Below are 27,499 nucleotides of genomic sequence, written 5' to 3'. Positions count from 1 at the left end.
ATTAATGAATTAATTTGAGATTAAAAACTAGTCTTCTTTCTACCTGGATTACAAGAAAGAAAGAATTATAATTAATCAATGAACAAAAGCACTAATAATGAAGTAATAACAAAAAATAAAATTTCTCTTTCTTCCCTCTCTCAGCACTTCAAATTGAAATTTGGTTAAATTTCCTTTAAGGATTATATGGATTTCGAATTCAAGTTAGAATTTTGCTAAATTTGATTAAAAAAAATGAAATAAATTAACAAGTAAATAAAAAAGGATGACTCTTTTTCTTTCCTCACACGTCCTAGTACTACACTAAGTGAAAGTTATTATCCAGAACCACTGTGGGGCTTGCCGGTTTTAGCTTCTTCTGATTCTCTCCTCAGTTTCACTGCCTCTGGATGCCTGTGTTTCTCATCCACATGACTGCAGGTTTGGATTGTGAAACAGGGTGTCACAGGACTGTACGGCTGAAATTGTAGTTTCAGAGTTGGCTTCTTTGGCGACTGTCACAGTAGGGGAACATTTGATAACTGACTTAACTTCATGAAACAATAAGTAACTCAGACTGTTACTTGCATAGAATTCATCCCATTCCTAACACTAATAGAATAGAATAAAGATAAACTTGTGAAACTTTAATTCAAAATTTTTAAATATTTTAGAAAAACCAAACAAATTTAAAATCTATAAGCAAGAAGCAACGAATTACAAACGTATAGGCAAGAAGATCAAACCAAAATATTCACACAAGACCAAATCAATCAGGATGGAAACAAACAAAACGTTACGAGTTCCTCTCAGGTCATGTTTCATTCCTATGATTTGAAACAAGCCTTGGATACTGTTAGGTAATTGTTGAGTTTTTCTCCATACATGATTTGGGCAGTTTTGAAGTCAACCAGATCTTTGAATTTTAGTGCTTTTAATTTAATGAAGAGTGGATTTGTTGGTTCTCTATAAGTAGTGTTGTTTACGATTCATATGGCTTTCTCTTTTAAGGATGAAGATTGGTTTAGTGTTTGTCTATATGTATTTCTCCACACTTCTACAGTGAGTAGTATATATGTAGGACTATAAAGAAACAGTATAAAGTGTATAACGAAGCTCAATTTAGAAGATCTTTGGCTTTATATAGTATTGCGATTTATTTTGATTGTTTAACATAAAATAATAATATGTAGCTTCCAGCACAATTTATCTATTGTCACTCCAAGAAAATTTAATTTCAGTCACTCTTTCGATTTCTACATTATTTATCATGAGTTTCTTATTTGAGTTTTTGACTGATTACCAAAGATTATAAATTTAACTTTACTTAAATTCATATTTTGTTTATTTGCATCAAAATGACTCTTTAGCTTTTACAATTCCTCTTCAGAAGGTTGGTCCAAGTTGTCCCAGCAACAGAGGAAACATCTATCATCTGTAAATAGAATAGTTTCAAGTGTTCTGGGTACTTCACACCTAGTATTTATGTACAAAATAAACAATAATGGTGCCCTAATGATGAGGTAATTCATTAATAAGGTATTAATACTCCTGCAATACCAACATTTCTGTTTTTCATATTCAAATGCCAGTAATGCTTCAATTCATTTAATTAGCGTAACACAGAAACAAAACAGTGATATACCATTATTTCAGTGCAATGGGGTCTCAAAAATCATCATTTAATAATGGTACAAAATTGAACACCAACACTAAGTGCAACAACTAATATTCATGTTTGTAGTGCATATCTACTCTGCCCTCCCATTCCCATGTTTCAAATAAGCATGCATTTATTTCAAGGCCACTGACCCTCACCCACAGGTGGACCAGTATAAAGTTCTGTCTTAATGAGATACGTGTGGCCTCTCCTGCTGGTGTACAGTAGACTGAATGTAAATGTCAGTGTTTGTGCATCTATAGGGGTTTCAAATCAGGCTATATTAAAGATGTTCACACCAAACGCTTAGACCAGAGAGATGAGCAGACAACCAACGGGAGTTTATTTCATTACACACGAACATACAAAACTCAAAAAATCATCAGTGCAGCAGCCCTTCAACTCACACCCAACTCCTATTTATACCAAAGCGGACATGACTTTTGGTACTTTTTTGAGTCAATGATCACTTGGATTTTGACCAATGTGATCTCTCAATTTTGTCTTTGCACGCTATGTGCAAAGACTATTCCCAAATATCTCCTGTCAAGGTGACCTGGCAACAAGAGCATTGGCTTCTCCAGAGATTGTAACCGGACCTTTCGAAAACAACTCCTCATCATCTCCCCTGGTTATCCAGCTGTTATTTTAACATGAAGTGCTCTGTGTTATTAGTTGGCATAAACAACTCCTTACCTAACTTTTCTGGTTATGCAGCTGTTTATTAAACATGAAGTGCTCTGTGTATTGTTTGGTACACTTCCACACGCTATCACATTTCTTTGCTTCTACACATCCAAACTGCATGAGCTGGAACAGAGTTTCATCTGTCAGCCTGTTTCTCTCTTTTGACGTATGATGTGCTTCATTGTTGACAAGCTGCTGACCAAGAGCATATGGTCTCCATATGCGAGCAGTTGCTTGGCTACAGACCACTTGCGTTTCAAGGGAGCGCCCTCTATCAGTGGACAGTATAAAATACAATTGGGATCTGGTTCAAATGCAGTCAGATGGCCCGCTTGCTTCCAACCCCTGTGAAACCAACAATTTATTGATATTTGGAATTTGACTCGCAAGCTGCACTGAGGGAGGACAGGGGCTGCATGCAGGCCGTGGGCTGCCAGTTTCCCATCTCTGGTCTAAGCCAACCTAAAAGAGCCTTCATCTATGGGCCTGATTTAGTCACACACAATTTGTACTATTACATCACTGAGGAGAGGTTAACAGTTCTATAAAGAAACCCTTGATAGAATGTAATGAAAACTTAGAAACTTTTAATTTAACCACAAATTATATGCTTTATTTTGTAAGTGTGAAAGCTAATAGCAAGGAATAGAAAAAATAGATTTTTTGTAATTGAGGTTGCAATTACAATAGAGCTGCGCTGGTTATGCGCTGGTTAATCGATTAACTACCAACTATTAAATTAATCAGCAGCTATTTTGATAATTGATTTATCGTTTGGAGTCAATTAAGAAAAAAAATGTCCAAATTCTCTGATTCAAGCTTCTCAAGTGTGAATATTTTCTTCTTCTTTTTCTTTTTTTTTTAGTCCTCTATGACAGTAAACTGAATATGTTCAGGACAAAACAAGACAAAATATTTTAGGTCGTCACCTTGGGCTTTTGGAAACAGTGGTCAACATTAATCACCATTTTCTGACATTTTCACAACCTCAACCTCACAGCATTTTGAAGAATAAGACTGGTAAGAGGAACAGTCCAAAAATCTAAAAAAATTGATTGCAACACTGCTCTGGTAAAAATCCTGAATGACCTCAGAAAAAGTGCTGATATAGGCAATGTGTCCTCCTAGATTTAAAGGGTAAGGCTGGTGATTTTCTATATTTTTCTTATTTTCATCAAATCTCATGTGCAGAGGCAAACCAACAATGAACTCATCCTACTTACAAGTGTTGTGTATCCAAGGTCTGATATATCTCATTCCTATGTGCTGTAGACCTCTGTTGTTGTTCAAAAACTGTTAAAAACATGAGTCACACCGCTGCACTATGAAATGTTCCTTTGTCCCTGAAGAGTGAGGTGACTTTAGTTTATTTATAAACGGCTCCAAAGAGTAAAAACAGCAATAAGATAGTAACCCTCGGGAGTGAGATTAGTATGGCAGACACTAATGCATATGTGCAGGAATGCGGTTGTGGTGTACTTTGATTCAAGCTGTTAAAATCAAGTTAGAATATGAGGCCAACAGAGAGCCTGAAATTCTAAAAGAAAACTATATAAGATAGCTTAAAGATCCCCTCAAGCCAGGTTTTAAGAAGTATATAAAACACCCTATAATAATAATCATCATCATAATTATAATCATAATAAATAATTTGTATCTGATATGGTTCAATTATCCTGTTAAAATCCTTCAAATGACATCTACTCCCTATACTTCCCTCATTAAAAATTCCAGAATCTATGAATATGCAAATATATTTTATTTCAGAAGTTTAACTGCTGGGCACAAGATGTCTCCTTCTTCACTGTAAATTCAATTCTCAGTGTCTGCATTCTCAAAATCTGGACGTGTCCAACCACAAGGTGGTCTCAATGGACTTGACATTCCTGTCACCCCCTACTAAACCCAAGCGTCAAATGCTTTTTTCGGAACTGGAAAAGCATCAACCCAACTATCATGGTTATGGACCTCCAGCACATTACCTGCCCAGCTTCTGCATCAGTGGATGAACTAATGGAGCTCTACAATACATATCTGGGCAGTGTCTTTGACCTTCATGCCCCTGTCAAGATACGTGAGGTCAATTTTTCACACTCTGCTCCTTGGTTCACTCATGACCTGCAGAAAATAAAAACAGCTGGATGATGCTTCTGACACTTTGGGCTCACTGTCTATAAACTGGCCTTCTGTGAACATCAAAGACTTACTCAATGTCCCTTAAAGATGCTCGGTCACAGTTCTACTCCAACAATCCTGGCAACCCATAGCATCTTTTGGAGGCATCAGCTTTCCACATCACACCTTTGTAAGTTGTATATTGGACAAGAATTAGATTCTAAACTAATTGTGATGTCACAGATCATGCTCATAGGCCCGCCACTTAAAATTGGATTTTCAATGAGCACAGAGAAACTTTCCACTTTCAGCAGATGAATGTGAAAACAGCCTTCCAGTGTCAAACTCTGCACATACAGTACATCATTCTATACAGTGAAGCTCAAACATTCAACTGTAGGAACAAAAAGAAAAACATGTGGAAGGGGACTTTAAGCTAATTAGCAGAAAGTGATTTGACATTTAATAATTAATTGAAGTGTCAGTTAAATTCACTTTTTCAACTTCACCTAGGGAAGATAACCTGTAGTTCAAACTATGCTAATTGTGTTATACAGACACACTCTTGTAGTTTATATCAGAAAGAGGAGAAAGAAAGAGTTGCTCAATGTTTTAATGCACAATATATTCTCTATATAACGTTAAATTGAGCAGCTGTATATAATGTTGACTTTGTCATAAACACAGTTTAAACCAGTTAAGCCAGTTTACAATATTTGCTGCTGTCTGTCATTTCAGTTTCTGCAGGTACTCTTGGTATATAATTTCATATTTTCTCATACAGACACCAAATTTCATGTGCACATGCAGTATAACTTCAAGTATTGTCATTTAATTCTACTGAAAATCTGATGGGGTTTTTTTTTTCAATTATTCATTTTGAATGAAGACATGATCTTGCTGATGCTGTGGTCTCAGTGTGTCACTCTGCCATATAGTTCTTTGATGAAGCCATCTTCCAAAGGGCAGCATGCATCTATGTAATTCTGCTAAAACACCAGAGGTGTTCGTTTCTGTCTTTGGAAAGTTTGTTTTCCTTCAATAGCTGAGGGAGATAAATCCGTTGCTTTGCACTGTGTACTTTGTTGCTTTTACAGATAATATTTTTTAAATATTTAAATGCAAAACAAGATAAATGAAACCAAGAGCAAATCTGATATTTTAAAAGAGAGTACAGCCAAGAGGAAACCTGTACATTTTAAAGAAATGTTCTAATGTCAGATGACTCATATAGGTTAATTAGTGGATACTAATGTGACATTTCCTCACAGATTGTCTATTAAATACAGGTGTGTTCACTGAGATGGAAACTTTACCAGTTGAGCTCTTACCAGGCACCCTCATTTTTGTGCAAAAAATAATGTACCCAAAATATAAAGGTTACTGTTTTTCAACTCTTCATTTGAGAGGCAACTCTTTAAATTTTACAACCAAAAAGTCAGAATCAGTATAAGTTATCCTGAACCAAGGTTACAGAGGCTAAAGTGTCCCATGGGTGGGACAGTGTCATTTAACATGTTAATACAGGTACACACCAATAGTCATATCATGAGGGAAAGCTGGAGCAGCTTAATGTATTGATGCATGATATATTGTATATAATTTTAACTTGATATAGCTTGCATCTGAATGTCTTGCTGTGGCTTCATTCATTACTCTACAGCTGTGTACACACTCATGAGGAGTTGTGGCTACCTGATAACAGAATCACAGCAGACCACCAGCCTTTTTGAATCTTAAGGAGGAAAGAACAAAATGTGTATAGAATGTATATAGAGTACAATATGGATAAAAACAATAAATACATAAAAGTAATGCAAGTCAAGGTCTATTCCAGCAAACAACACTTCAGAACTTGTGAATGAGGTGCATAATGAGTTAATATTTTTTTTAACGCAAACTCACACTCCATGGCCCCTGTAGTCCAAGGCTGGAGCAGGTTTTGACAGAGCAACCCTATCTCCTAGAAATGATGTTTGTGTACTACTAATGTTTTTTCAAATCAATGAAGAGCTACATTTATAATATACACTGAGGTCAGCCAGAGGTGGTTGGGGTGGATTGCAGGCCGACAGCTTCAGGATATTCACATAGGAGACCGAGGTTCACATCATTATTCCTGTGTGTGCTTAATGGTTAATGGTTAGCAAAAGATCTTGGTTTAGGTTACATGTAAACAAACAACTTGTGTGTGAGTGTGTGTGTGTATGTGTGTGTGTGTGTGTGTGTGTGTGTGTGTGTGTGTGTGTGTGTGGGTGTGGTTTTTTTTGTATTAAGCAACCATGATGAGCCTTAACCAAGTGCTGACAAAGCCTACAAACAACAAAAAAAGGATAGGATATTATCTAATATATATATGACCATTTGTTGGAAAAAACAAGAAATTAGCATGTCATTGAACCTTTTAATGATACATTAAAGGGGACTGATGCACATTTATAGGTCTATATAATGAATTTGATGGTGTCATAGCGATGCCATTATTGTTATTTCAGCTTGGGTTAAGAAACTACAAATTTATAACAGAAAGCCTAAGGATGTCTGAAGGGTGTGGAGTTTCAAAGATGTGATCATTTAGCAGCCACAAAGGATCTAATGAAAGAGGCCATTAAGCTGCATTATGGTAAATGTATGATCCAGTGTAATTCAAGCTTGACCCATGCTAGTCAGGATATCAGCATCTGCTGCATCAATTTTGACCATTCTTTTTCCATCTCCCTCTATCAAGTCCTCCAACATCATGAGAGTACATTAGCCTACTGAAGCACTGAAGCAATACTTTAAAAGTTGCACAACATTGAAAGAGGCGTTACCGCCGAAACGTATTAGTAATAGCCCGGTTCATGTTAGGTTCATATCAAATACACCCTGAACGTATTTATTCAGCGTCGGACAGAAGAGCGAATAGAGAAGGTTCGCAATGCATTGTTTTTTGCTGTTTAAATCGATTCTACTTGGCCATTGAGAGTAGCCTAGTGTTTAAAACAGTAATTTTCTCACTGTCGCACAATTGTTGAGTAGAACATGTGATATTACATGATGTTATGATCTGATATCAATGTAAATATGTTCCAAGTTCAATTTTATTGGGCTAAGAAGTAGGTTATCTGTTGGGCTTTAAATCTAAACGAACTTAAGGTGTTATTTGATAGCTTTAACAATCAACAGAACACACATATATAAGCGAGTAAATCACAGAGACAATTTAGAAAAAGTACTTGTCCTCTTATTTTCCTTCAGTTATCATGAGTTATCAGTTAAATGATGTCAAGAGTCCTAACTACGAACTGGTGTGGCACAAAAACTTCAAATTGATCAGAGGGATTCACAATCCAGACGATGTGGACCAGATCTACAACCTGGACATCCGAGACTCTGATGTGTTTGTTGTCACATACCCAAAATCAGGTGAGATTTTGTTTTGCACATAGAGCAGGCTCCAGCCTGTGCAGACTCATCATCAGACACACTGCTGTGTCCACTGTCCTACAGTGTGAGTGCACTTAAGGTCAGTGTGATTTTTGGAGCTTTCAGCACAGAAAAAGGAACAAGGCTAATTTTTATGTACAGCATTTCCAGATGAATGTCCCACTCTTTTGTGTGCTGCAAATTATTTTCAGCTATTTTCAGCAGAGAGCAGGGTGAATGATGGCTAGACGAGCATGTATTGTGAAAACACTCAAACAGTACAAAGGTCCACGGAGAGGAGAGGCGTACTCATACACGAGGTTGACCTAATTGCTGCCATTGTACACGCAAAGTTTGAGGCCTGCCTGCTCTGTTTGACAGGGACCATCTGGATGCAGCAGATCCTACGGCTCCTTGATGCAAAGGGAGATGTGACAGCCATCAGGAAACTCAACAGCTACTTCAATGCTGATCTCATCCCCTGGATTGAGGTGAATGATAGCAGACAGACCTTTATAACAGCCCCATCACCTAGACTGAGGGTCTCTCATCTACCATACCAGTTGATGCCTTCTGCTCTGAGCCAGAAGAGAGGCAAGGTCAGTTCACCGAGTGAATTTTATCACTGATGTCATTGTTAATTTCAGGTCACAATTCTGTTTTTTTCTTTAAAGCAGGTAGTTTATCGTTAGTCTCAGCCATCTTTCTGCCAGCACATCTAGTTCCTGTCATGTCAATTTTAGAAACATATTAAGACACTGATATCCTGAGTTATATGCACAAAGATACTTAATACAAACTTCACAACATAGTGTAACAAACAACACACTTTATTTTGATGAGCTGCCATGTCACCTAGTTTCAGGCTGAGATAACCAACATCTATAAGCTTCAACTGGCTAAAGAAGCAGACATTGAACAGATCCAAATGGCAGTAAAAGATTGTGTGTTGTACTGATCACACTGCACAGACCAAGTGTTGGATAGAACAAACACCATACTGATGACTTTGGTATTTTCTGAGCCACTAGTAGAGGAGCTACAAATGCAAAGTTTGTCCAGATGGTGGCACTAGAGGAAAGATAATGGGGTCATAGCATTATTTTCTTAAACTAATATGATATTGCAGGGTATTTTTGTGATAACAATATTGATGTCTATGATAAAATACTGAAAACTGCTAAGGCTAATGTTGAACATTTCAAAGATCTGATAATAATATTTTGGCCGATATTTTTCTTAACACATAACAAAAACAAACATTTGGATCAAATTTGAGCAGGACATTTTACAGTATAGAAACAACACTCTCTGTTGTACAAATGTAATGGAGACTTTTTCTAAATAACCTCAAGCACATGCTTTACATTTCTGTCTGACATTTCCTGTTGTGTACCTTACATATTTGCAGATATTGATATACCTGCGATAACATGGGCCGACTTGGAGGATTTATTGGTCAGGCTTTAGTTGTTAGACCTCACACGGGCTGTTGGGCTTTCTTCACTTGATCTTTGACTCTACTCACAATGCTTCTACTTGAGGTTGTGAAATAAGTTTGTTGTGTTGCCCCTCTTTGGTGTGACAGTCTTCTTAGACTGTTTACCATAGACTGTGAAAAATATGGACATAACCACTGTGATGTCACCCACTGGTTTCTGAAGAGCGGTTTTGAAGCTCAAAGTGGGCTGCTCCGGCCACCGCCATCTTGGCACTGCCTGACTCCATCTAACTCCCGGCTAATCCAAAATGGGCAAAGAGGTGGAGCTGAGGTGGCTGAATGAAGCCTGGTTGCTGAAACAAGCCACCTAATGGCTAGCGACCTGTCACTCAAAGCGGCCACATCCTTAATTATGCATAACTTTACGGCTTAATAAAAAAAGAGGTGAGTTATAAAAAAATTCACCCCCTGTACAGTTGTCATGAATGGGGAAATTAGCTATAGGAACCAAAACTGTTTTTGTACCAGGCTGTAAACATGTTTATTTCTGCTGTAAAGTTGGGTATTTTAACATAGGGTTCTGTGGAGATTGACTCGCTTTTGGAGCCAGCCTCAAGTGGCCATTCAAGGAAATATGGTTTTTGGCACTTCGCATTGCCTTCATTTTTTAGCCCGGAGGTTGTCGACTGCTGTTTACGTGTTACTGCGTTGTTGTTGTTTTTGTGTTTTATAACCATACAACTTCTGCAGTATCACAGTTGCTGCATTTTATTAGAGATAACTCCACTACAGCGGAGCCAGCAGCAGTGCTAGTTTCCCATTTGGCCATGCTTGGTGCTGCAGTACATAGTCAGCACGTCACAGTAACATTCAATCATGATATTACTGATTTTTATCGCATTAAAAATCCTAGCTTTATCATGTGTCATGAACAGTATGATAGGACACACCCCTAGTGGCGCTAGAGGAAAGAGTCCATCAATGTGCTCAGTAAATTTAACTACAATCTGCCACCTATAAGTGGAAATTTTGGCCTAATGTGGAAAGGCCATGGAATAAACAAAATTCATGGAAATCCATCCAGTAGTTGTTCAAATATCTTGCTTTGGACCAAAGTATTGGACTGTCATTGCCTTCTTTTGGTCCCAACAGTGCTGTGACAAGATTAACCCTAATGTTCATTTATTTTAGTTAGTTTTGTTGTTCTGTCTCCTTGCCTATGTTCCTCTGTATTTTGTAAGTTGAAGTTGGTCTTGTGACTTCCTGCCCTATGGCTGCAGGAAATGGTACACACCCATATCATCCCATTAACAATGAGAGGCCACTTTCAGGCCCCAGGGGAGTTTTGGAGTGAACACACAATCACAGTCACTGATCACTGATTGTAGAATTTCCCTATGCATTTTGTAATGTGAATTTTACACCTTTAAAATCCAAAAAGGCAATCAGGATGTAGTTGTAAATTGTTGATATTCAGACTTGACCTCTTTTAGGTGATCTACGTGGCAAGAAATCCCAAAGATGTCCTGGTGTCCTACTTCTACTTTCACAAAATAGCAACCATGCTGGAAACCCCAAAGGATTTCCATGACTTCTTTGAGAAATTCATGAAAGGAGAAGGTAAGAGGTCCAATGTAATGTTTGCACAGAGAACATTGCTTGTGTCATTTTCTCAGCAGTGAATGTACTATACTGTGGTGGTAACTTTGTATATTATTCATTGCAGTGTTTGGGTGCAGCTGGTTTGAGCACATTAGGACTTGGTACTCTCACAAGGATGATATGAACATGCTGTTCATCACTTATGAAGAAATGATTCAAGTAGGGGCTAAAATCATTTCAATCCGTGCATGACCGTAAGTCATATGATGTAGGCATGTGTAAAGAGGTATCAGTCTGCAAAAATTGCATTTAAATAATGTAAAGCTTTGTGAATTGATGCTGCTCTGTTCTTGTTCAGGACCTGCAGTCAGCAGTAGAGAGGATGTCCTTGTTCCTGGGTAAAGAACTCACTGATGAACAGCTGACCAACGTGGTGAAATACAGCACCTTCAACAACATGAAGGAGATCCCCCAGGCCAACTATGAGCAAATCTCACTTGACTTGCTCAACCATAACCAGGGAACATTCATGAGGAAAGGTAAGAGTGTTTGTATATACTGTATTTTCTTATGCATACAGGAAGACAAGACTATGGCTCATTTTTCTCAACTTTACCCCAATAGTACTAATAACAAGTAACTGCAAAAAAATTAAAACATTAAAAAAAACAGTATCAGTATCAAAATGTAGCTGCAAGCTGCAATCACCAGGGTCCAAGCAGATTGCGAGCATCTGGATGCTTATGTCTTATTTAATTGACAAGAAGCAAAACTCTTGATTTTCTTTAAAATTATTAATTATGGTCACAGCTATATGCTGATGCTCAGTTCAGGCATATATATATATACTTTCAGATACGTTTGATGTAGGTTAGCTTATGACCTTCATTGAAGACGTGTTTCACATGACTACATTTGTTGCTATTTAGATGAAAATTGATTGGCTTGCATAATTGAAACAAACTGACGTATCAAAACATAAACTTGATTATAACAGAGTCACCTTGAGGTCAATAAGTGTCATTACATGTGCCTGAGTAGTGGATGGAATTTGTAACCCACCTGCCAATTTTAGTGTTTCTTTCGTATGGTTTGTACTTTTAGCAGAGAAGCAAAATAATAATAATAATAAGAAGAAGAAGTTTTCACAGGGTCACAACAGGCAACCTGCGACTTGACCTCAATATACACTTGAAAACATACCAAATGCACAAATTGCAACATTGTTGGCAAGTAGGACTTGGCCACCTGAGGAATCGAACCCTGGACCTTTGCATCCCCAGAGATGGTGACTTACTGACTGCAACACTGGGGAGACATGGTTTGCACACTTGCGAAGCTCTACTGCTAACAAAGATGCACTTCCTCTGGCTGCATGGCTGCCTCTCTTGCTTCCATATTCGTCCCTTACCACCTCTCCATGGAAGGCATAAATACTTACACATAAATAACGGGCAATAAGAAAATGCTGATATTGTATAGCTAAAATACTATTACAATGTGCCAACAAATTAGTTTAATAAAATTCACATAACATATCATAATACTGAGGCTTGGAAGACATAATCTAAGCCACGATTCTAAAAAGCAACACATAAGCTTTAGATAAGGTTTATTAGACACTGATTTATAAAAGATTTTACAGTTAACATTCTTTAATCTCTTCCCTCCCTTCCCCCAAAATACTGAAAAAAGTGCTTGAACTTAACTATTTGCCTAAATATATAATGACATTTAGTAAACAGTTAATATTCAATATTCATGTAAATGTAACTGTCCTTATACACATATTCACCTGTTCACCTGTGAACATAACACATAAATACAAAGAAAGGAAATATGTATGCTTAGTGTACCTATAATCATACATTAGGTGTTACTTTAATGTCTGACATCAATAACAAACACAATGACAACATCATTGCTGACTATAGTTAACTTAATGTGGATCAATTTGATGTTTGAAACTCAGATTAATTTAGCCAACATTGCTTGTTACGGAAGTGAGGAAAACTTATAGCTTGTGGGGGATAAAGATGCAAACATTTTTCACAACTTCATAACTTAAACAACTTGGAGAAACATGACTGTATCCATACCGGCTTTGCATGTGATGTGCGATGACAATAATAGTCCCCCCGAATGTTAATTCCACGCTACTGAGTTCCATCACCTACAGTCACTTTACCTTGCGGTAAAGTATTAAGACTAACATATACTAACATAAATTCTCTGTCAGCTACATTCAGAAACCAGATGAGGTACTGAGTATATTGTTGTGTCATGCTGGATGTTACTCTATCGGTGCAACAATCAGCATAGCATTCTCCGGGTCTTCTCCACACTTTGACCCTATGATCCAACTGCCGTAGGCAGAATCTGGACTCATTGCTGAACATAACGTTCCTCCACATGTTCAGGTTCCAGTGCACGTGTTGCCAACACCAGTGCAAACGGAACTGACAGTGAAGAGCAGTCATGGCAGGCCTCCTGGCAGCCCTATGAGACTGGAGATTGGCTGCGTGGAGTCTGTTCCGGATTGTCTGGGCAGTGAGCCGTCGGCCATATCGTCCTGCAAACCTTGACTGCAAATCTGTAGAAGACAGCCTACGGTACCTAAGTGCTGACAGGGTGAGGAAACGGTCTTCTTTGGGTGTTGTCTTCTTGAGACGCCCACTTCGCGGCCTGTCTCTGACATCCCCCGTTATATGGAACTTGGCCTTCACTTTGGAGATGGTACTAAGGCTCACTCCAAATAATGCCGCAACTTGGTTTTGCGGAACACCAGCTTGAAGTTGCTCTATCGCACAGGCCCTATCCAGATCAGTCAAGGCATGCCAATTCTTGGAGCACCTGATTGGCAGCACCTGGGGGTACCAGAAACTCAAAACAAGAGTCAATAGCAACAGCAAAATAAACTGTTTGGCATTGGCAGGGAAGATTTGGCAAATTTTTCATGGGCGCAACTGTTGGGCCGTGGCTACAAGTTTGGCTATCAGCAATAATTAATGATTATCAAAGATAATTGTTAATTATTAAAATCAATAAAATTATTAATAATAATTAATAATAACGGGGCACCACCCTGGACTCAGGGAAAAAGATAGCCAATTCAGTCTCAAAGTGTACTAATCTATGAATTTGGGACTTTGATTAATAATTAATTTAATAACTATAAACAAAATCACCATATCAATAGCTAGTAAAGGTTGAAGGATTTGGAGTTCTTTACAGAGCAGAGGTTGGCAAAACTCATTCTTGTGCAACATTAAAACAGACAACAGGTATATCCAAAAGCATTTATTTAACAAAAGGGTAAAAGCAACACACAATACTAATCTAGCTAAGTGTACCTATATACAAGTGTGAGTGTGTGTGTGTGTGTGTGTGTGTGTGTGTGTGTGTGTGTGTGTGTGTGTGTGTGTGTGTGTGGAGGGAAGACAATAGCAAGATGGCTGCAGTCACCTGGTGACTGAGCACATGGCATGCCGACACTTTAGCTGATAAAGGGAACTACAGAGATAAAAGGCCAGACCATGTGGTGTCTTGAACCACATGTGCTGCCTGAACCAAAGTTTGCCAAACTAGGTTTTAACCTCTTAACTGTGTGGTTCTCTATTCAAGGCCAAATGATGTATGCTAAAGGTGCCAGGTTAAGATGGGGTTAGTTGCATGCAAGGCCTAGTTACTGGATGTAACATGTGTTAAGCATGCTAACATTAACCTAGCGGTGTGGCTATGCAGTAACCTGACTATAGGTAACAAGGACATCACAACAACAGTTCAATGTATAACCTTAACCAAATCAATACACGTACAGTACATTGTTTGAGTTAAACATTCTTGCTTAGCCGTACTATGCTTCACTGTGTTGCTAGGCTATGCCCAGTTGTTACCAGTTCATGAAGGAAGAGATGCGTTGTGGTGTCCTGCTTTGTAGCCGGTGAATCCGTGGGTGAGTCAGGCTGAGAAGGCTTTGGCTCTGAAGCTGAAGATGCAGGCGTTGCTGGGCAGACAGCACTCCAGTCGTGCAGAGGGCCCAGGTCACTCCTTGGTGTAGAGTTAGCAGCAAGCTAACTCAATTTCGCGGCTCCTGTACTTGTTAAACTGGCCAGCAGACTTGTGTGTTAGCTGCTGGCACAAGGAAACTTAGTTTCTGAGTCTTAGGCAGGCTCTCGCGTCTTCTGCCGTAAAGAAGACTGTGTGTGTCTGCTGTGAGCAGGCCACACCAGAGAGCAGAGAGCTGCTCCAGCAGCTCTGGAGGTGTGAAAGAGAGCAAGGAGCTGCTCCTGCTGCAGCTTGTGGAGAAAAGAGAGAGATAAGAGGGGAATCTCTAGTTTTGATAACCTGGATCCATGGGTGGAGCTTCACACTTTGGGTGCGAACCCCCCAGGGCTCAGGTTTCTTGGAGTCTTGAAACATGTGGTAAACTGTGGTCCACATGTAGTCCCAACATCCCCCCTTTGGTCCTAGGATTGCACCTGATGTGTGATCCTGGGAGCACAAACATACATGTACTGTATGGTCCACAGTTGAGTTCAAGAGTTCATTTGTCAGTTCATTCAAGTTTGTAACATCTGGGCAGTGGTTAACACTATCTATCTTGGCTAAGCAAGAACAGTCAGAATTACAAAACAAAAGCATGATAGACAACAACAAAGGCATAGTCCTAAATAACATAACCTGGGTTTCTCATTACTCTTTGGGTTAGTGAGAACAGGAATGTTAGTGGTGTAACTTTGTTAAGGTGAGATGCAGAGAGAGTGGCACCTAAAATGATAAAGCCATTTCTGGAATGTCCAAGAGTGTTTGTTGTTTCACTCATTGGATCTGATGACAATACTGACTACTCAATGTAGCACTCAGTCTGATCTTGGCAGACTTTACAATTTTGTCCTTCAGGCAAGTGTAGCTGCAGAAGGATGTCATCATATTTCCAAAAATCCCAAAGTCCTAATGGCTGTATCATTGTTTGTTTGGCACTATGTCCTAAACTTGTGGTGGGTGAGGACATGTGTATGACTACTTCTGAAAGTACCTAATCAAGTGTCCTAAGCTAGTGTTTTGCAAAGTGATCCTATTGACAAAATACTACCAAGGAGTTGATCCAATTGTACTTGCAAAGTAGGTCGGTGGTGTCTGAGCTGAATCAGAATTTAGGCTTTCCTCAACTAATAGCAGGCTGTCTGGCTATTACTGAGTTTAGAATAACTGAGGTTGCTACTGTTGCTAACAAACCCAAGTTTACCTATGTAACTGCAGGAAAGGTAAGGCACTGGTATCTGTCTTACTGTCAGTATAGGGGTGGACTGTGTTGCTGTCTAGAATTGTGAGAAGCGAACTCTGGAGCTCTTGTGCCTTAAGTTTCTAACTTGTGGTTCAGGGCTGTAACGCTCCGTGTAGCCAGAGGGAGAGAGACATTCAGAGGCACTGTCACTGTCTGATAGATGGTGACCATGTACTGAACTGTGGTCAGAGATGCTGTGGTCATCATCTGATCTGTCCATTGTCTGGTCACACTTCTGGGCCAGAATCTCTGCGTATGGCCTTCTAAAGCTTCTACTGTGTGAGTGCCTATCTCGACGCAGTTGGTGGACATGGCGCTTACGCTCAGTGTCCCTATGCTGCCTTTTGTCACCCCCTTTTGGACTGTTATGAGGGTGATCTTTTGAGGCAGCAGACCTGTATGACGCTTCAGTGTTTGAGCTGGCAGGCTCAATTGTTTTCCCTCCTGCTTTGGAAGTGACAGCAGTTTCCCAAGCCACCTGTGTCATCTTTCTTATCTCACGCAGTGAGGGGTTACCTTGGTGCGTCATAAGTACAACGTGAGTGCGTACGCATGGATGAAGGTTCTGCAAGAATATGGACTTGAAGGTGGGGTTTTCTTCTAAACCTGGTGCATTCTTGCCCTGGAAGTACGCATGCCTCAAACGTTGGTAGTAATCCCTGGGATGCTCACGACGGGTATGTTTAACTTGGAGGGCTGCAACCATTGATGTGGTCTCGTCAGCAGTAAAAGAGAATTCTTCTACTAGTGCTTGACGGAGCTCTTGGTAGTCATTTCTGACTCTGGAAGGTTGTGATTGTATAAACTTGTGTACAGCTTTAGAGCTGGTTTTCCACACAAGTTTAACTTTCTCACTTTGGGTTGCATGGGGCAGGTCAACTAGATTGTATTCTAGTTCTCTAAAGTAATCCTCAATGTGGTGATTACGGCTGTCTGGGTCAAAATGATCAATGTCCTTAGCTATGAGCTCAAGCACTTTAAGGCGGGGACACTGTGAAATCATTTCTGGTGAAGACAAGACTAAACTAGCACTATCATGGACATGTGCATCCCGTGCTACAATTCTCTCTGGTTGAAGGGCAGGGGCTGAACAACTGTTATTAGTTGAGCTGGTTTTCCACACAAGTTTAACTTTCTCACTTTGGGTTGCATGGGGCAGGTCAACTAGATTGTATTCTAGTTCTCTAAAGTAATCCTCAATGTGGTGATTACGGCTGTCTGGGTCAAAATGATCAATGTCCTTAGCTATGAGCTCAAGCACTTTAAGGCGGGGACACTGTGAAATCATTTCTGGTGAAGACAAGACTAAACTAGCACTATCATGGACATGTGCATCCCGTGCTACAATTCTCTCTGGTTGAAGGGCAGGGGCTGAACAACTGTTATTACTTTCCTGATAGTGCTGAGGAGAGGCTGAACAGTTCTGGGATGTTCTAGTCCCCCCTTCGGAAGGATGAGCACGGATGAATGTGTCATGTATCGGTGGCTGAGAAAAACACTGGGCAGAATATCTTCTAGAGGATAAACTACATGTCTCTTCAGTGTCTGTTTCAGAGAGATGGGAACTCAGGTAGCTGTTAGCTCTGTGTCTCAGTGGAGGTTGAGAGGCTGACTTCATTCCCAAGAACTTAGGGTCAGTTGGGAATTGTTCCAATCTTCTGAGTGGAGAGGGAGTCAACCTTTCATTATGGGAGGAGTGTGAATCGGAATAACCGGAATCACATTGGCTGAATGACTGTAGTGGGGCAGGACATTCTGACCTAAGCCTTAACAATTCCTCCTTGTGTGAGCAGAGATTTAACTCTGCTGAGTACAGGTCTTCTAAATAGCGCATGGCTTTCTTATTGGCCGTCTGAACCTCATGGAGGAGGCAAGCATTTTGCGCTCTAAGGAAATCTACCTCCTTTTCTAGGGCTGCTCTGCTCTGACAGGCAAGGCTGGTTTGCCTGTGGAAGTTCAGAAGCAAGCATAACAATGGGTCTTTGGATGCGGTCTGTGCATCATTCCTGTCCTTGAGTAGTGAGTCTATCTCTTTCCTGCACTCACTGAAATTCAACCTGCTGATGAATTCTGGGTAGCCAGGTTCTAGGCTCTGTGCTAGGGAAGAAATAAACTGTTCTACACAGGGGTTCTCCATTGTTGTATCCGGAACGGGGGATTAGATTAACAGTTGACTAGTACAACAAAACAATGTGGTTGGCTATGGTGTTGCGTGACAGACACTTTGTAGTGTAGTTTGGGCAGTACACTAGCCTAACCAAACAATGTTGTGGCTTACACTATGGGGAGTAGCTTCCTGTGGAGGAGGGGTGGCTACGACACTGTCTAGTGGCTCTAGTGGGCACAACAGATTTCAACATGCACTAACTGAGATGCAGCGCAGTAACAGCTAGAGGATTGTTTCTTAAAGTTGACTCAGGCTGGAATGCATGGCAGTAACAGCTAGAGGATAACTTCTAAGTTTCACAGGGCTGGTAGCACACTGTGGCTCTATCTCACAGGCTCTATTTCTTACTCAGGCTGGAATGCATGGCAGTAACAGCCAGGTACAAGCTCTCTATGTGTCACAGGGCCGGTGGCACACTGTGGTTTAATTAACAAGGGGAGCACTTGAATTAACAACTAATTCTGACAGCTTGACTGGATGGCATTGAATGTGTACTATTCGAATGCTGAACCAAAATTCTTACACTTCCTACAGAGTGGGTTCAACCTGAGTGGCTAACAGCAACAGCAATCTCTTAGTTTAACACTACGAGGGCTTAAAGTGGTAGTTATCAACAACTCAAGATTTGGGTTACCAATTGCTTTAGCTGAAATTGATTTGAAAAAATCAATTCTCCCAACACTTCACTTGTTTGTAAGTACAGCTAGATATCTTCTCCTGTGGCAGACTGGTCGTGTTAAATATAAAGACTTTTGGATAGTCTAAAGGTTTTAGATTCCAGAATTTTGGTACTGGCCAAAATTATGCTGAAATTAATATTGCACAATTATGAATAATTGCCAACAATACTCTGCCTCACGCGGGGCACCATTTTGTTGGGCCGTGGCTACAAGTTTGGCTATCAGCAATAATTAATGATTATCAAAGATAATTGTTAATTATTAAAATCAATAAAATTATTAATAATAATTAATAATAACGGGGCACCACCCTGGACTCAGGGAAAAAGATAGCCAATTCAGTCTCAAAGTGTACTAATCTATGAATTTGGGACTTTGATTAATAATTAATTTAATAACTATAAACAAAATCACCATATCAATAGCTAGTAAAGGTTGAAGGATTTGGAGTTCTTTACAGAGCAGAGGTTGGCAAAACTCATTCTTGTGCAACATTAAAACAGACAACAGGTATATCCAAAAGCATTTATTTAACAAAAGGGTAAAAGCAACACACAATACTAATCTAGCTAAGTGTACCTATATACAAGTGTGAGTGTGTGTGTGTGTGTGTGTGTGTGTGTGTGTGTGTGTGTGTGTGTGTGTGTGTGTAGGGAAGACAATAGCAAGATGGCTGCAGTCACCTGGTGACTGAGCACATGGCATGCCGACACTTTAGCTGATAAAGGGAACTACAGAGATAAAAGGCCAGACCATGTGGTGTCTTGAACCACATGTGCTGCCTGAACCAAAGTTTGCCAAACTAGGTTTTAACCTCTTAACTGTGTGGTTCTCTATTCAAGGCCAAATGATGTATGCTAAAGGTGCCAGGTTAAGATGGGGTTAGTTGCATGCAAGGCCTAGTTACTGGATGTAACATGTGTTAAGCATGCTAACATTAACCTAGCGGTGTGGCTATGCAGTAACCTGACTATAGGTAACAAGGACATCACAACAACAGTTCAATGTATAACCTTAACCAAATCAATACACGTACAGTACATTGTTTGAGTTAAACATTCTTGCTTAGCCGTACTATGCTTCACTGTGTTGCTAGGCTATGCCCAGTTGTTACCAGTTCATGAAGGAAGAGATGCGTTGTGGTGTCCTGCTTTGTAGCCGGTGAATCCGTGGATGAGTCAGGCTGAGAAGGCTTTGGCTCTGAAGCTGAAGATGCAGGCGTTGCTGGGCAGACAGCACTCCAGTCGTGCAGAGGGCCCAGGTCACTCCTTGGTGTAGAGTTAGCAGCAAGCTAACTCAATTTCGCGGCTCCTGTACTTGTTAAACTGGCCAGCAGACTTGTGTGTTAGCTGCTGGCACAAGGAAACTTAGTTTCTGAGTCTTAGGCAGGCTCTCGCGTCTTCTGCCGTAAAGAAGACTGTGTGTGTCTGCTGTGAGCAGGCCACACCAGAGAGCAGAGAGCTGCTCCAGCAGCTCTGGAGGTGTGAAAGAGAGCAAGGAGCTGCTCCTGCTGCAGCTCGTGGAGAAAAGAGAGAGATAAGAGGGGAATCTCTAGTTTTGATAACCTGGATCCATGGGTGGAGCTTCACACTTTGGGTGCGAACCCCCCAGGGCTCAGGTTTCTTGGAGTCTTGAAACATGTGGTAAACTGTGGTCCACATGTAGTCCCAACACAACCCACATACTCAGCTCTGCTGCTCATCCCACAAATGCATGTTCCTTACAAATGTGGCACCATTTAAAAGGGAAATAAACAGGCTTTCCAACGGTATAAGATTTATTGCCAAGAAGCATTGTTCCAACAAAGAAATAATCTACCAAGCAAAAATGTCCTTACTTTTTGTGCTATTTAGCAGTTTAGTTCTGGCTTTGAGGCCAATTTGATATAGCAGCCAAACTGTACTTACAGAGTCACATGATGCTGTTGGGCCCAAAAATACTTTTTCCCATACACTTACATTGTGAAAGAGATGTCTGTAAATCAGTGGATACATTTTTTTGAGCGACACAACCCCCATGAAATGACTCATTTCACTATCAGAATTTGATCCATTCAATCCTATCACATTTGAAAGCCCAGAACAGCCACACAATTGAAGTGTTTTATCCCCATTCAAGTTAGCTGGAGAGCTAAACTGGAAGTTAGCCATCTCAGGCGGGGGAAGTCTCTAGTGAGCATGCTCCATGGGCGCATTGGGCCCATAGAGTGTGTGCATTATGTTTTCATTTGGGTAATTACTTTATAGCAGGAAGTGGCTAATTTGGCTTCATGCACCACTGAGCAACTTTCTTAGGAATGAACAGGGCCCCAACTCCGACGCTGTATCCAGTTCTCTTTATACATCTCTTTATTACATCCACTAATCCTTCAACAGTAGCCTAAACCTGTGGCCAAATGAATAATCAAAGCTATACTGCACTTAGGCCTACAACAGCACATATCAATGACTCTGCCTACCTATTATAAAAGTTGATGGCAGCGTGTTGTTGACTTGAAATTCCATTAGAGTTTTCTTCCACTGTTACACTAATAGAAGTGTGGAATAGGTGTGGCAATGCACAGACCATTATTGATTATTTGGTTGAAAATATGCCTACTGATAAAAGCTGCTAACAATAATTATCCTCTCAGGTGGAAAGATTTCCCAGTCGCAAGAAATAAAACCTTTGTAGGCTTGTCATTTCAATGTAGACACATGTGGGTTGGTATTCTGCCTGGTTTGTGGAGCCATGCATCGTCAGGTAAAAGAGTTACGAGGAAGACAAAGTCAAGTGAAGAAGTATAAAACTTGCTGATATGGCAAGCTATTTTAACATTTAATTGAACCACACTCCTATCTGTAATTACATTTTACATATCCACAATAGCATTTCTCCTAGTCAAAATTGTATTCTCACTAGTCAGAATGGTAATTTAAGATATCCACAATAACATTCTTACGATTAGAAATTGTATTTTAGGATATCTAAAACTTTAATTGTACTAGTCAGAAATACATTTTAGATATCTAAAAGTCCTTAAAAAGTATAAGTGGCCGTTTTAACATTTAACAGCTAGACTGGATATGCATTCCAGATATCTGAAATTCATTTCTTCCTAAACAAAGTAAACATTTCAGATATCCACAATGACCTTCTTCCTATCTACAATTGTCATTTCAGCTATCCACAACGTAATTCTTCCCAGGACAAATGACGTCACTTTTGCCATTTATATGTATTGGGCTTGCAATTCAGATATTCACAATTACATTTTTGATATCGAGATTGAATATTCTGGATATCTGCAATAGAATTCTTACCAGGAAAAACTCCCATTTCAGATATCTACAATCCAATTATTACTAGTCATAATTTTAATTTCAGATATCCAAAATGAAAAACCATTCCAGATATCCATAATGTAATTTTGAATATCCAAAAATACATTTTGACTAGTAAAAATGTCATTTTGGATATGTACAATTCCTATTTTACTAGGAAAAATACAATTGCAGACATCTGCATGAATATTGTGGATATTGATCATTTTAATTCTTCCAATCCAGAATGCAGTTTTAGATATCTGAAATTGTAATTGATGTAGATCAACGTAGTCAGTGTTGCACTGCGAGTTGGGCGGTGCTTGTTTTTGGCTCTTTTCAAAATGGCAGTGTTGGAACTCAGTTAGGAGCAGGTTTGGTTAGTAGCAATAGTTAATTGTCAAAGATAATTATTAATTGTTAAAAATCACTAAAATCATTAATATGAATTAATAATAATGGGGCACGACCCTGAGGTCTGGGACCAATAACCAAACAGTGAAAACAGTCTTAAAAAGGGGTGTTCATCCAAGAATGTCACATCCGAGAGATATTAACATTACAGGATGTAAGTGAAGGTTTAAATTCAAGCACTGACCCCGTCACCAAGCTGTTATCACAGTATGTATACAAACAATCACAGGAAACTTCTCTTTTAATGCACAACAAAGTTTATTAACTTTAGCAATATCAATTATAAATCAATAATGCTTCAATTAACAAATGTCTATCATACAACTACAACTATCAAACCCAAGATGGCGGACGTGAACCACGTAGGGTTACATCACGCGAGAGTTCCAGTAAATGGACTGTATTTGTAGAGCGCCTTTCTAGTCTTCCGACCATTCAAAGTGCTTTTTACGCCACAAGTTACATTCACCCGTTCAAACACATTCATACGCTGATGGCACACCCATCAGGAATAATTTGGGGTTCAGTATCTTGCCAAAGGACACTTCGACATGTGGACCGGAGGACCCAGGAATTGAACTGCTGATCTTCTGATTAGTGGAGGACCTGCTCCACCTCCTGAGCCACAGCCGCCCCGTCAATGGGGCTGACCGCGAGATTTGAACAATGGCTGTGATTAAATGGCAAACGCCAGTTAGGACGTGCCTCTGATCACTACAATGGCGTTGGACAAAGCCAAGCATATCTGTCACTCAGCAACACCTGTCTCACTACAGAGTAGCATGTGCGAGCATTTAAACCTATATGTGTACATGCAAGTGAGGTTAGTAGAAAAGGTGAAAACATCAAAGAACAAAAGATCTCAGCTATCGTGAGGAGAAAGTTGCGCTTGCTTTGATTTTGGTCGGCCACGGTCTGATTTCAGACACAAAATGCAACCTATGATCTAACACATGATGGCAAGCTAACACAGAGTAGTCCAAGCAGTTGGACAATCAAAAAACAGTTTAGCATGATAATCAAAAACCAAAACAAGCAGCAAACAGAAATACTACTTCCACAGTATTTTCGGCAGCAACAACCAGACTCGCAGTCCGTTAACTTCACAACAACAGCTGATGCTGAAAATAACACACACTTTAATAACCCATCTGCCCAGACTTGAGCCTCTCTCGCTTAAGGAGGCGAGTAGAGTGTGTTTCAGTCTGTCTTCCTGGTCCAGTGCTCTGAAAGTTTGCGCTACCTACTCAGGAGCTACCAGTAGCTCATCCTGTCAGACTAGTCTGATGAACAAAGCCTCTCACTTGTAATGACTTACCCTAGCAAAAAACATTGTTTAGTAGCTATTGAGGTGAGATATGCATGAGAAGCAGACATACAGCCTCTATAAAAAGTAATTATAAGTAGAGTAGCTCAGTCTGTCATGCAGGGAATATCTATCAGAATGGACTACTACCTCTATAAATGTGGTTAAAATTATGGTAGTTCATTCTGTCAGGAAGGAAATATCTATCAGAATGGACTATTACCTCTATAAAAGGGCTCGGTTCCCTGGGCTTGGTAGAAGATGGGGGCCGTCCTTGTGCTCTCTCAGCAGGTTCATGACAGCTGATCCTCGGCAGAGTTGCTGAGGGAACAACGAGGTTGACTTAGTTAAAGACGAGCAGGGCACAGAGGTTATCCTTTGTCTTTCTTCTGCAGGAAAGGTGGGAGAGGTGGGTTGCATAGCAGTCTCCTTCTTTGGATGCGTTTACGGGCTCAGTTGAACAGGAGTAAAATCTCTACCCATCCAGCGAGGTTGAGATTGTGTGGCCTAGTACAGTACAGTACGTACAGTTAATGTACGTATGGGAGTTACTTCCTCATAGCCATGGAAACAGCTGGAGTAGTTGAAGTTTGAGGAGCGCCTCTGGTGTTTATACTCTTGGTGACGACACGGCCAGGAAGGGGAAATCCTCGAGTGTTTCCAGTGGGTCTCGTCCAATGGGAGCTGAGAGTTTGACTGTACTGGATTTCACACCTAGGTGTGCGGTGAGCAGACCATGATGGGAGATGAAGTCCATTTGGAGTCCTTTTGTTTGACTTAGTGCCTTTCTTTGTTATCAGGCTTTGTGACTGCATGCAGGCCTGCTTTTGTCTCATGCATGTGGTGTGAGGCCCAATAGCAGCCTGATCAAAAACTTTCATATATTGTAGCTAAACAGTACATTAAAATATGTTTCTGAAAACATTTGAGGTGAGAAATAGGCAATGCAGTAACAGAATCTTGATTAATATTTGATCAGCACTGCCTAGTTTGACAGTTTGATCTGAATCGTGTGTCAGAATGTTCATTTTGGATATCAGAAATGTAATTGTGTAAATCTGAAACTGAAAACTCTTATTATTGTATTATTATTGTATTAGCTCTCTTATTTTAGTTAAAGCTGCTGTTGAATCATTGCCTACGACTGAGGAAAATCTCATCATTCTCATTTTGCTGGACTTCAGCACAGCTTTCCATATAATTGACTGCGACATTTACATTACACTGTACACACTCAGGGACCGGGTTGGTTTAGATGGAATTTAAATTGGTTTTCAACCCGCATATCGAACAGAAAGTCGCAGTTCATAACTTAAGTTCTTTCCTGGTTCTTAAATCATACTTGGCACGATTTTATTCAGTTTGTATCTGCGTCATCACCGTCATATTTGTAATTTTGTCCCGCTACTGTTATACCAAGACACCAGTTGTATGCCCTGTTTAATCCAAAAACTTTTAATGACCTGGACTTCCTGCACTGCTGCCCTGCTGCTACAAAAGAGTGGATGGCCTCATTTCAGCTGAATACTAATAAGACTGAAGTTCTGGCAATTGGTTCTGATAATATTTTGCTGCTCTGTTCTAATATCTGCCACAGTCCAGTCTTTGGACAATGACACATTTGTGACTTGGTTTTGTCCGTTGTGTGTCCAAAAATACTGCACTGTCAACAACCATACACAGTTTATACGTTATAGTGTTACTATATACCGTATGGAATTGAGGTATATTGACAATATACTTATATATTGAACTGTAAAATACTCATACACCCACATGGGATAAGAAGAAACAAATTCCATCTCTGATGTAGTTGAGATGGGTTGTAGGAAAGAAGTTACAACACAAAACAATCACAATGCTTTACTCCACAATTGCTGAAATAAAATCTGAGTGATTACATATGGCAATGTGACAGTGAATGATTACAACAGCCTTTTCCTTCTCTTTTCATGTACAATCCTGCGTGAACATCAGGCATCATAGGTGACTGGAAGAATCACTTCACTGTGGCTCAGAATGAGAGGTTTGATGAGGTCTTCCAGAGGGAGATGAAGGACTTTCCTCTGTCTTTTATCTGGGACATTAAGTGATCAACTGTTGGTCTCATGACAAAGAAGATACTCATAGTTGCAGCTTCATGAACACTATGCTATACAGACAAATAAATTAGTTGTGTCAGCTTCTCTTTTCTTCTGCCATACCAATGGATAAAACACTTTGCTGATATTTTCTAAAGCACTCTATAGTTTTTGTTATCTTCCAGGCAGCCAGTGGTTTCAGTTCATTTTAGTATGCTATGAGAATCTATGCAAAGCTGCACAGAGACTATGGGTATTGGTTGCAATCTTGATATGTAGTCTTTTATCATTGCACCATAACTATGTGTTTCTATTTCAATGTAATGGGGCTTGTTTTCTTGAGATAATTAAATATCTATTCAGTGGTTATGTAAAACAGAACAACAAAGGCCCCACTGTAAGAGCATCTTGCAGAGACTGTATAGCTTCTTGAGTTAGGTAATCCTACATTGGGGTCAAGTCTGTCTTCTACTGTTGTCACAGCTACATTATTGTTGCTTGGTAATGCAGTGCTTCAGATCAATTGGGGACCACACCTACTGTTACTGCAAAATCCCATAGAAATGTGAGCTAAACTGCAAACATGTGGTCATGAACTTGACAAAATCAAAAAGACTTGCAACTCCACTTTGACTTTAACCACCAGTGACACATTACTTCTCTTTGACTTAAGCCTTATAACTTGGAATGACTTGATAGGTGGTATCAAGTCATTCCAACCCTAAAATCAATTCAAACCTATGTCATAAATAAAAGTGTGGAGCCAATCAACTCTTCATTTTACCACAGATATACTGTGAATCAATCAGCCAGTCATGTTGGGCGAGCAGGAGTGACAGACAACAGATGAACCTCAGATAATCACATTTACTCTCTGCTGCTGTCTACAAAACATGCAACATGCAAAACATTCAGCTCAGAAATGACCAATGATTGTAAATGTGTAACTTGACGTTGTTCACCTCTGCAACTGATTGTGATGTTTTAAAGTTTAGACTTCTTCTGAAACATGTATAAACTGTATATTCATGTATATTGAACAATAGAAGTGATTACTTGCATATTTTCAGAATGCATTAAACTGTACAAATCTTGAAAGATCTTACCATGTGAAGTGCAGTATGATGAAGGCTGGGCATGGAGGGATAATACTGTAGTAGTGACTGAAGCCCGTCTGGAACAGTCAAGCACTGAAATTTGGCACAGAATACTTGGTCAGATTCTTAGTCCTGTTAACTGATTCTATGATCACATATTGCCTTATGTAAATTCTATTTTCATGAAATTATACTGTTTTTGTTTTTTGTTTTTTTCCAGGAAACATTCTCGTATGGCTGTTTGTTTTAAGACATTAAACACTGACACATTTG

The 27,499-nt window shown here is 39.7% G+C and overlaps 1 protein-coding gene and 1 long non-coding RNA gene across 2 annotated transcripts; one reads left to right on the top strand and one right to left on the bottom strand.

The window, feature by feature from the left end:
• Nucleotides 1-1,187: 1,187 nt before the first annotated feature.
• LOC122987666 lies at nt 1,188-13,819 on the bottom strand. Its single transcript, XR_006404549.1, has 3 exons — nt 12,907-13,819; nt 3,537-3,541; nt 1,188-1,198 (listed from the first exon to the last, which is right to left on the bottom strand). It is a non-coding gene; the product is annotated as an uncharacterized LOC122987666 (long non-coding RNA).
• On the top strand, nt 7,209-27,499 carry LOC122987665 (amine sulfotransferase-like). The gene is made up of 7 exons (XM_044359656.1): nt 7,209-7,354; nt 7,682-7,849; nt 8,231-8,448; nt 10,784-10,910; nt 11,017-11,111; nt 11,251-11,431; nt 26,026-27,499. The coding sequence occupies exons 1-7, from the start codon at nt 7,285-7,287 to the stop codon at nt 26,139-26,141; spliced, it is 975 nt and encodes a 324-aa protein (XP_044215591.1). The 5' UTR covers nt 7,209-7,284; the 3' UTR covers nt 26,142-27,499.

The sequence above is a fragment of the Thunnus albacares genome, chromosome 8 (genome assembly GCF_914725855.1).
Source record: "Thunnus albacares chromosome 8, fThuAlb1.1, whole genome shotgun sequence".
Lineage (NCBI taxonomy): Eukaryota > Metazoa > Chordata > Actinopteri > Scombriformes > Scombridae > Thunnus > Thunnus albacares.
The sequence above is the reverse complement of the archived record's forward strand: the minus strand, read 5'-3'. Positions and strand labels throughout refer to the sequence as shown.